The sequence below is a fragment of the Vespula pensylvanica genome, chromosome 25 (genome assembly GCF_014466175.1).
Source record: "Vespula pensylvanica isolate Volc-1 chromosome 25, ASM1446617v1, whole genome shotgun sequence".
Classification (NCBI taxonomy): domain Eukaryota; kingdom Metazoa; phylum Arthropoda; class Insecta; order Hymenoptera; family Vespidae; genus Vespula; species Vespula pensylvanica.
Genome location: NC_057709.1, coordinates 851,053 through 861,635, shown reverse-complemented (window position 1 = coordinate 861,635; position 10,583 = coordinate 851,053). Strand labels below are relative to the sequence as shown.

At 25.8% G+C, this 10,583-nt stretch overlaps 2 protein-coding genes across 6 annotated transcripts in view; both read right to left on the bottom strand.

Annotated features, from left to right (window-relative positions):
* Nucleotides 1–23: 23 nt before the first annotated feature.
* The window catches only part of LOC122637309 (heat shock protein DDB_G0288861-like), a 35,555-nt gene continuing 24,995 nt past the window's right edge, over nucleotides 24–10,583 (bottom strand). For 3 of the 5 annotated variants that reach the window (XM_043829334.1, XM_043829333.1, XM_043829335.1), the window contains 4 exons: nucleotides 2,618–2,678; nucleotides 732–2,161; nucleotides 183–619; nucleotides 35–152 (listed from right to left, as the gene is read on the bottom strand). In XM_043829334.1, the coding sequence (XP_043685269.1) occupies nucleotides 197–619; nucleotides 732–2,161; nucleotides 2,618–2,678 (1,914 nt within the window). In that variant the 3' untranslated portion in view covers nucleotides 35–152; nucleotides 183–196. Of the gene's footprint in view, nucleotides 153–177; nucleotides 620–731; nucleotides 2,162–2,617; nucleotides 2,679–10,583 lie in introns of all 5 variants that reach the window. The other 2 variants (XM_043829329.1, XM_043829330.1) reach the window with 2 other exon arrangements.
* LOC122637318 overlaps nucleotides 3,208–10,583 on the bottom strand; it is a 10,933-nt gene continuing 3,557 nt past the window's right edge. Inside the window, exons 2-3 of the mRNA XM_043829352.1 lie at nucleotides 3,892–4,237; nucleotides 3,208–3,316 (exon numbers count right to left, since the gene is read on the bottom strand). Of these exons, the coding sequence (XP_043685287.1) occupies nucleotides 3,260–3,316; nucleotides 3,892–4,237 (403 nt within the window). The 3' untranslated portion in view covers nucleotides 3,208–3,259. The remainder of the gene's footprint in view (nucleotides 3,317–3,891; nucleotides 4,238–10,583) is intronic.

Genomic DNA, 10,583 nt, shown 5'->3' with positions numbered 1-10,583 from the left:
AAAAAAAAAAAAAAAAAAAAAAAAAAAATACAAAGAGAAAAATGCTCCATCGACAGATTAATTGATTGATTAATTAATTAGACCGGTAATCTTACTCGAAGCATGAAAATATGTATTATAATTTGAACAAAAAAAAAAAAAAAAAAAAAAAAAAACAAAACAAAAAACAGAAAGAAAGAAAAGAATACGATAGGATTCACTTTCCAAGTTTCTCAAACATTATAAGTTTTTCTTTAAAACTTTTAGTATCCGTTGAGACCTCAGATATGTTTCCATTCAACATATTTTGAAGATCCTCGTCGTTCTTGCTCGTTAAAAGATTATCAAAAATCATTTTGTTATCTTCTTGTTTAGCGACAGGTGAAGTTGGGGGGGAAGTTGTAATCTGTTGTTTCTTCTTTGGATAAATAACTGGGCTACGTTGATTGTTACCATTATCAGCCATACGAGTAACAATAGTGATAGCTAATAATTGATGTATATCTATATTCTCCTTGGTATCTGACGATTGACGCCAATAGAATTTATCAGGCGATATCAATGATTTAGAATCTTCTGTACCATCTGCCATAGATGTATGATCTGAATCCGTTGTCATACTTCGGCTAGACCAAGAATCCTAAAAGAAGAAAAGAAAATGAAAAATAAAAAAAAGAAGATAGACATTATTTCTCTATAGATAATATGACAACAAGCAAGAAACAAAATTAATTAAAAATTTGTTAACTCACATTCTTATCACGTCTATCCACAACGTTATCAGTTATCTCCTCTTCTTTCCTATCCTGTTCGATATCTTTTTCTAAACTATCCAATGTTTCAGTACTTTCCGATGATTTATTCCTTCTTTCAGAATCCAAAGTATCAGTACTACCTAATTCTGAACTCTCAGATGATTTCTGAAGCCTAGATTTTCTTATAGACCTTCTCTCCTCTTTGTTATTATCCATAGGAATAATATCAACGATGCTTGTACTTGGTACTCTTTTTGGTATTCGTCTGACCCTTCTATTCTCTAATCTATCTTCAACGTCAAGATTATCAGAACTTTCAGAAGACATTCTTTTGTTCGTTCTTCTTCTTGGAACCTTTCCTTCATCTTCTCTTTCCTCTTCCTCTTCGTCTTCTTCTTTTTTATAAAGTTCAAGATTTTTAAATTCGCAATTATCAATCCTTTCAAAACTCTCCGTAGACTTGGACGTACTCTTACAAAGTCTTCTACCCCTTGATAGATTCATATCGGAGATACTACTTCTCTTTTGTAATTCTTGAACGATATCCGAACCATGCTGACTCTGATCGAGTACTTCAAAACTTTCTGACGATTTAGAGATCGATTTGGATGATCTACGTGCTCGGAATTCGAAACTACTTCTTCTACGTTCTATTGAATCGTCACTGGTCAATGCTTCAATAGCTTCTAAACTATCGGAAGACTTTGATATACGATCGGTTGACTTTGAGATTGGATTGAGCAGTCTTCTAGATACAGGTTTTGCTACCTCTTCGTATTCTACTAAATTCTCAAAACCTTCTGTTGATTTGGAGAACAAAAATGAACTAGCTTCTAAGCTGTCCGGTGATTTTGATGATCTACTTGACGATAACCTCCTACGTGGTAACTTAGATTCTAATTCTTCGAATACGTCTGATCCTTTTGATATACGGTTGGATGGTCTTCTCGTAACCGATCTGATATCAACTTGTTCGTCACTGGACTCAACGTTTGTCCTTGATACTGTATTAGGTGGGTCCAGACTATCAGGTGACAAGGATGCAATGCTTGAAGGTTTTCTAGGTAATTTAAGTTGCGGTTGTTGTTGTTGCTGCTGCTGCTGCTGTTGCGGTTGTTGTTGTTGTTGGGTTTGTGGTGAATCTAGGCCTTCGAACATATCTGAATTTCTTGATATCCTCGCTGATGGTTTTCGTGTCACCGATGCTATATTCTTTTTGGATTCTATCGGTGAAGACGAGATAATATTTTTAGGAGACTTTGGTTGATCCAATTCGTCCAGTGTATCCTCGACTATGGTTGTTATCGTTGAAGTTGTAGTCTTGTTTATCGTCGATGGTGCACGTCTTGGTGGCCGACGATTTTTTGGTCGAACCGAAATTCTATGCAGGGCTGCCGTGTGATTCAAACTGGCACTCTCGAATTGAGCTGTAAATTTAAAAAGAGAATCAACATTTTCGTTTTATAAACTCTTCGTGTTGATTAACGTCAAAATCGATCTCGAACGAGCACGTAAGTATTAATTTTATATGATTAATTTAATTAAATTTGTTGCTCTCTTTCTTTTCTTTTCTTTTCTTTTTATATTAATATTATTAATCGGATTAAAAAATTGTGATTATTAAAAATTGAAGGACATAAGAAAAAAAGAAACATTATTAATAGGTAATCTAATTATTAGTAGAATAGAAAATAAAATATATGGAATGTGTGAAAAAAGAAACTTGATTATAAAAGAATATATTAACATTTTTTTCTGTTTTTTTTTTTTCTTATATATATATATATATATAAATCATTGAAAAAAATCTTCGACCATTAAATTATACAGTTTCTGATATAAATTATTAATAGAATCTCTCGATATGAATATTTAATACTTACGTAAATCCTCTTTCACCGTAGAAACTGTCCTCTCGACATTTTCTTTCGCGGGTTTGGTGACCTGAAACACATAAAGAAAAGAAAAAATAAGAAAAATTGCAACGAAAAATATATATAAATAAAATACAAAAAAAAAAAAAAAGAAAGAAAAGAGTAAATAAACAAATTGTTCGATTAATCAAGAAAACATTTAATACCGAATCTGTTTACTCTCGTTTACACGAATAATTTCATCAACAATTAAAATTACTTCGAAATTACCATAATTGCATTTACGATTCGAGATTGAAAATTATAGAAAAAAAAAAAAAAAAAGAAAGAAACAATCTTTTTTTTTCGAAAGGAAAGCGTCGATAAAAAATCAACCAATTGATCGGATCAATCGATTAAAAAAAAAAACAAAAAAAAAGAAAGAAAGAAGAGAAATAAACTAAAACAAAATATTAATTTTTAACTTATAAAAAATTATTTGCAATTTTTTTATTTTTTTATTTTTAAACAACGACTTTAGCTCACAGAGTATTTCAACGTATATACGTTCCTTACATGTATGTGTTTTTTTTTCTTATATATATATATATATATATATATATGGGTGTATATGTATGTGTGTGTTATAACGGTATAACGGTTGCCGTCAAGTCACTTAACCGCGATCGTTCGAAACCGGTTGCAGGTGCTGTGCCTACGGTACACGTTCTAAAATAAAAATAAGAAATAAGTTTCCTCACGTCGTAAGAGAGACAGAGAGAGAGAGAGAGAGAGAGAGAGAGAGAGAGAGAGAGAGAGATCTTATCATTCTAAATAGTAGTATTTAATTTTTCTATATACTTTAATAATTATTTTCTATGTAGCTTAATAATTATTAAAAATTTCAATCATTATTATTATCACTGTTAACATAACTTAATGAAAAAATGTAATTTAATAATAAATAATTTTATGATAATTTTTTATAATAATTGATATATATATATGTATATGTATAATTTTATTATATATATATATATATAAATATATTTTAAATGTGTGTGTGTGTGTGTGTGTGTGTGTGTGTGTGTGTGTGTCAATAATAGTTTTGAAATCAAACATTTTATTTTTGTCGATTAAAATTAACTTAAGAAAATACATGTAACTTAACAATTATTAAATTGTATTATAGTTATAGTTAATTTCAGTAATGATTTATCATGATTATTAAATTTATATATTATTAAATAACATTAATGATAATTCAATTTAATAATTATTAAGTAATTTTGATAATAATGTACCTCCTTCTTTTTGCAATGACTTCGTTGAGGAACCAAAGGGATTTTCTGTCTCCCTTCCGGTAATTTAGATCTAGATCGATCATCGATCTTATAATTATTAGATCTTATTGAACCAGGTAACTCGTAATCGATCCTTTCTTTACAACCGTAAACACCTATTGTGATCTTGGGGACACTCGATTGGATCCCTTGATAATTTTTACATCTAACCGTATTATCTTCTTTAGTTCGATCTATCAATCTTCTTCCTTCGACCGGATTTAAATTCAATTGTTCGATTATCGCACGTATGTTTGATGATATATTACTTTCACGATGCGAGACCACCATTTTGTTTTCTATAAATCTATATATATATACATATATATATTAATATATATTTTATATTTTATATATATGTATATATATATTTCATATATTTCATATATATTATATATATATTTTGTATATATATTTTATATATATATATATTCTATATTTTTTATATTTATTTTTTTTCTATATATATATATATATATAGATACACGCATGCATACACATACACGCACGCATACACACACAGAGATTTATTGATCGATGATTATTATTTCTTTAATTATTTATTTATATTTTTAATTGAATTTTTTAATTCGTAATTTTTTAATTATTATTATTATTATTATTATTTTTTTTTTTTATTGGACTTTCCCGAATAGATAGATCGTAGATTTGAACGATGATCTATAAATCAATTTGTATGTTTTTATTTTATTCTGTTTTTTATTCCTTGTCCCGTTTTTGTTTGTTTTTTATAACTAAATTCCGTATACAAGAAATAAAAAAAGAACGGTTTTCATAACGTGAAGATGACGTTTCGTTTTTTTTTTTTTTTTTTTTTATATTGATATAGAACAATGATCTATAAGTATTCATAGATCATAAAGATTTCTTTAAATTGCAACGATTTAGTATCATCAAGTTAATTTTTAAATTAATAAAATTTCATTATTATATTATTATATAAAATATAATTCTTATCGATCTTTTTTTTATTTTACTTAAATGGATTTTCGAAAAAAAATTTTTGATTTATCGATTACATTAAAATTGATCAATTAAAATACACACGTTAATAATGTTTACGTAAATAATCCAAAAAAAAAAAAAAGAAGAAGAGAAAGAGAAAAAAGTAAAAAAGAACGAAAAGATTTCTTCTCGTTAACAAATTCATTTTTTTTTTCATTCTTTTTCCTTTTTTTTCTTTTTCTTTCTTTTTTTTTTTTTTTTTTTTAATTGAATTTACATAAATTATTCTCGGCGAATTTTTTTCGTGCGAATTTTTCGTAAGATCGTAATTCTATTTAAAATATAAAAGAATAATACAAAAGAGCAATTTTATTATTTTCTCAGGATTTCACGTTGTGTCCCCGTTTCTTCGAAGTCGGAGAAAGACTCTTTCAATGATCGAAAGATCTCATCTCGATCGTTTCAATTTAATTTAGATATCTATCTATCTATTTATCTATCTATCTGTGTATCTTTTTAAATAATAATCTTAACAATCAATTATCTAACAACAAGAAAAAAAATAATAATAACAAGAAAAAGAAAAAGAATAAAAATTTATAATGAAAAGAATGTAAAGATCTCTATAGATCATCGTCGAGCCTTAAGAAGATTCAGGGCAATGATCTACCCACGTTAGATCACCCACGATCTATGGACTTTATTTTTTTTTCTTTATTTCTTTTTTTTTTTATTTCTTTTTTTTTCTATGTACTTATTTCTAACCAATGATCTCTTAAACAAAGAGAGACACACACATATACACGTAACGATTTTGATTTTGCAAGAAATAAGATTTTATTGGCATGATCGACGATTATGTTTAGTAACTCTACGTTCTAACCGGATGTACGTAGGTTATATTAAACGGAAATTACGACATCATATTTTCCGGTAAAGAAAAGAGAAAGTATAAATCGATCACGTTGCAAATGAGCATTTGCAAGATAGAAAATTTGCATGTACTGTGTATAGATCGAAGATCGATGATTAATGATCTACGAATGTCGCTTAATACGTCGTTGAAATTATTAATCGTTTTAATCAACAAAAAGTGTGATCGTTGATTAAAAAATTTAACAAATAATTGGATATACTATATGGATCAAAGATCGATGATCTATGATCGACGAAATTATATATAAAAAGTTTTCACATCATTTATCGTTCAATAAATGAGAAGCATAATTGTTTATTAGACAAAGAGGAAATATTTGTTCGATGTACAGATCAAAGATCGATGATCTATGATCGATGATCCATGATCTTTAAAAGTTTGTTGAAATCATTAATCGTTTGCTAAATAAAACGTATAATTGCTAATTAGAAAATTTAGAAAAAAGAAAGGGAATAGATTTGTTCGATGTATAGATCAAAGATCGATGACATATGATCGATAAACATTTATAAATCTCTTTGAAATCATTTATTGTTTTATAAATGAAAAATCGTTGATTAGAAAATGTAGAAAAAAAAAAGAAGAAGACACATTTGTTAAATGTACTGTATAGATCAAAGATCAATGATCTACGATCTATGATCGAAAAATGTGTATATATATATATAATGGAAAGTGTAAATAATTGTTGATTAGAAAATTTAGAAAAACAAAGACGATTCATTTACTGCATGTATTACATGTAGATAAGAGATCGATGATCTATAATTGAGAACAAAATATACAGATCTATAATAACGTCGCGATCCATTTATCGTTTTCTAAATGGAAAGTGTAAGTAATTGTTGATTAGAAACTTTAGAAAAAAGAAAGAACACGGTTATTCCATCTGCTGTCTAGATTAGATCGATGATCTAGGATTTACAATAAAAAATATATATCCTTGAAATCATTTATCATGTACTAAATGGAAAATGTGAATACGTGTTGATTAGAAATTAAAAAAAAAAAAAAAAAAAAAAAAATAAAGATGACTCATTCTAAATGTGTAAATGTGTAATGTATGAATCAGAGATCGATGATCTATAATTATGAACAAAATATATAGCTATATAAATATTTATCATTGAGATCAATTCGTAGTTTTTTAATTTGAAAAATATGAATGATCATTGATTAGAAAATGTAGAAAAAAATAAAAAGTACATCTGTCGAATTTATTGTGTAAATTGGATCGAGGATCGATGATCCATGATCGATAAAAATTATTTGTTGTATTTTAAATGAAAATTACGTGCCTGTTGATAAGAAAATTTTGAAAAATAAAAAGGACATATTTGTTGAATGAATTATATAGATCAGATCAATGATCTATGATCGAAAAAAAAAAATATATATATATATATACACAGTTGAAATCATTTATCGTTTTCTAGATAGAAAGTAAATGTACATAGATTAGACAATTAGAAAAAAAAGACACACATGAATTGCATAACGAATAGATCAACTTATTTGCATATGATCAATAATGATTACGATATGATCGAGTTAGGTGAGTTTGCCTATTTTTTAATCGGAGTATCAATATCCTATCTATTTTAATTATAAACACGTTTGTTAAAAGTTAATAATAACGGAAACATAATAAAAATAATAATATAACTTTAATATTAATATAATTAATTATTATCAATATTATCAATTATTTCCATCATCATCATCTATTATTATTATTATTATTAATATTGATTATTATTAAACACTATTATTATTATTATTATTATTATTATTATTATTATCATTATTATTATTAACATTAAATACTAATTTTAATTATATTATATATTATAGCAATTGTTCGTGATAAATAAATAAATAAAAAAAAAAACGAGTGTAAAAAAGAAAAGAAAAAAAAAAGTAAATAAAAATGGAAAGTAACAATTAATTTTGCGATTATAAGAAAAAAAAAAAAATATTAAAAATTAAAAAAAGAGAAAAAGACGAAGAAGAAGAAGATAAAGATCGATGATCTAACGCGTTAGTGTTTTCTCTTATTTTATTGTTAGATCTTTTAGCCCCCGTTTGTCGTCATTACTATGCATCGAGGAGACCTTAGAAGCCTAACAATCTAATGTCCCACACCGTCTAACGCGGCACATTCACGTGCAAACAAAGAGAAAGGACCAGAGCTTTGATTTCACCGTTAGAAAATCACCATAAATCACCATACTTTGTTATACTAATTTCGGCCGGTCATTATCTCGATCTTCCTACTTGTTTTTTGTTAAATATTTTTCTATTTCTCGTATCATTAAAGTTATCTTTTCAAATCTATCAAAAAAAAAAAAAAAAAAAAGAAAAGAAAGAAAGAAAGAAAGAACGAAAAATATTTCCAATGTTTTTTCTAACGCTTGTCTTAGAAAAATTATTAAATCTCTCTATGATTCATTTTTGTATCATTTTTATCATTTTTCTATTTCAAAAAAAAAAAAAAAAAGGAAAGGGTGATTGAACAAAATTCTCTAATCTTTTTCAAACGTACGTCAATTAATAATTCGAGAAAATTAATAATCCTTTAGAGTTCGTTGTTATTATTATTATTATTATTATTATTATTATTATTATCATTATTATTATTATTACTATTATTATTATTATTTTTTTAACGAAGTCGACATTTGCAAAAAGAAAAAAAAATTTGAACAAAATTTAAACAAAATAAAAAAAAAAAGAAAAAAAAAGAAAAAGAAGATAAAGCCAAAAATAAAAATAAAGTAACAAAATTTAAGTTGAATTAATTAAGTTCAAGCTATCAATTAAAGTTTAGTCCGGAGGAAATGTTGTAAACGAAAAGAAAAAAAAAAAAAAAAAAAAAAAAAACACAAAAAAGAATGTTGAATTAAGTTCAATTCCGATTCTCCGATTGAAACTATAATTAGCTCAAATTGAAGCTAATTAATTTTAGCTATAATTTTATATTGTTTCCACAGAAAAAAAAAAAAAAAAGAAAAAGAACAAAGAGAGAGAGAAAAAAATAAAATAAAAGAAGAAACTAATTTAACGTGAGATGAATTAGCGTGTTTCTGTTGCTAACGTTTGCTTGGCATTCCATTAACTCGGTATGGTGACGTTTCACATGGTTGAAAAAGGGAACGTTCCGGAATTTAAAACAACGACAATGACTGCAACGAAGAGACACATGCATTCGATTTGTATGCATCTATATATGTGTGTGTACATTTGTGTGTGTGTTTGTGTTACCAAGTTCATTTGTAATAGTTTTATGTGACGTTAGAATGATGTTGGAAATCTGGCACGCTCTCGTGTTTCCGTCCTATTGTCGTTAAACATTAGTAGTTTAGAAAAAGAAATAGAAAGATAGAAAGAAAAAGAGAGAGAGAGAGAGAGAGAGAAGGAATGACTGTTAATGACTAATTTTTTATTTAATTAACGATTATTAATTCATCATGTATTCGTTATCTAATTAAAAAATAATATATTTCTATTTAATCGTGAATCATACGAATCATCGTAAATTATTAATATTTTATATTAATAATTTTATATTTGATTAATATTAATTGTATTATATTATTTAATATATATATATGTATATATATGTATATGTGTGTATTTAATTATATCATATATTTAATTTGTATATTTAATATATTAATAATTATTAATAATTTATATAGATTGAAATGACTTTGATGATAAATTTAACGATGTATCAACGATGTCTTGTTTTTATTAATAATTATTTATTATCTATGTAAACGAGTGGAATAATAATTTTTATTTAAATCGTGAAGTAATAATTTTTTTTTTTTCGTTTTTCTCTTTTTTTCTTCTTTTTTTCAATTTATATCATTCATCGACGGTAATCACACGAGTATTACTTATATTTAGCATTTAATTACTAATTTTGATTGGTAATTATTAATTATTTATTATTAATCTACTTTTTCTTTTTCTTTTGTTATTTTAGAATTAATTGATGACTATTTTATTTAATTAGCGATTATTAATACTTGATCGTTTATTTATTCGATAATATAATTATCGATTATTACGATAATTATTGATATTTCATTTAATTATTCATTTCTAATCTTCAATTTAATCTGATAATAAAATAATTCTAGTTAATCGTTTCGTAATCACATTCCTCTGACGTTATCATAATTGATAAATTATTTTAATCCGATATAATTATCAATTGTTCATTTTCAAATTTCAATCATGAAAGTAATAATTATTAATTTATTTCATGTTTCATTTTTACAATGACGTAATCAAATATTACTAACATTTGATAGAATCATTAATAATTAATTTCCAATATGATCAACTGATCTTCGATATAATAATTTTTAATTAAACCACGAAACTAATTTTTCTAAATAATTTTTTCATTCAATAAGGAATTATTAGTTTTTATTATAATCACTAACGACCGTCTTTCGATTTAATTACTGATTACTAATTAATGCAATCACACACACACACGCATATATATTGAATCAAAAAATCGATGGTTCGAAATTTCAATGTAGAAACAATAACTCGAAATTATTTTCCAAATCGATTAACAAAATTTCACCATAATAAGTACACCATGAAAAATAAGTTCCGTCTTTCCCCTAACGAATAAAGAAAGAAATAAAAAGTAAAAAAGCGAGAAAGAAAAACATGTTACCAAGTATATTTCAAAAATAAGTCCTCCTTCCCCTTGATCAAACAA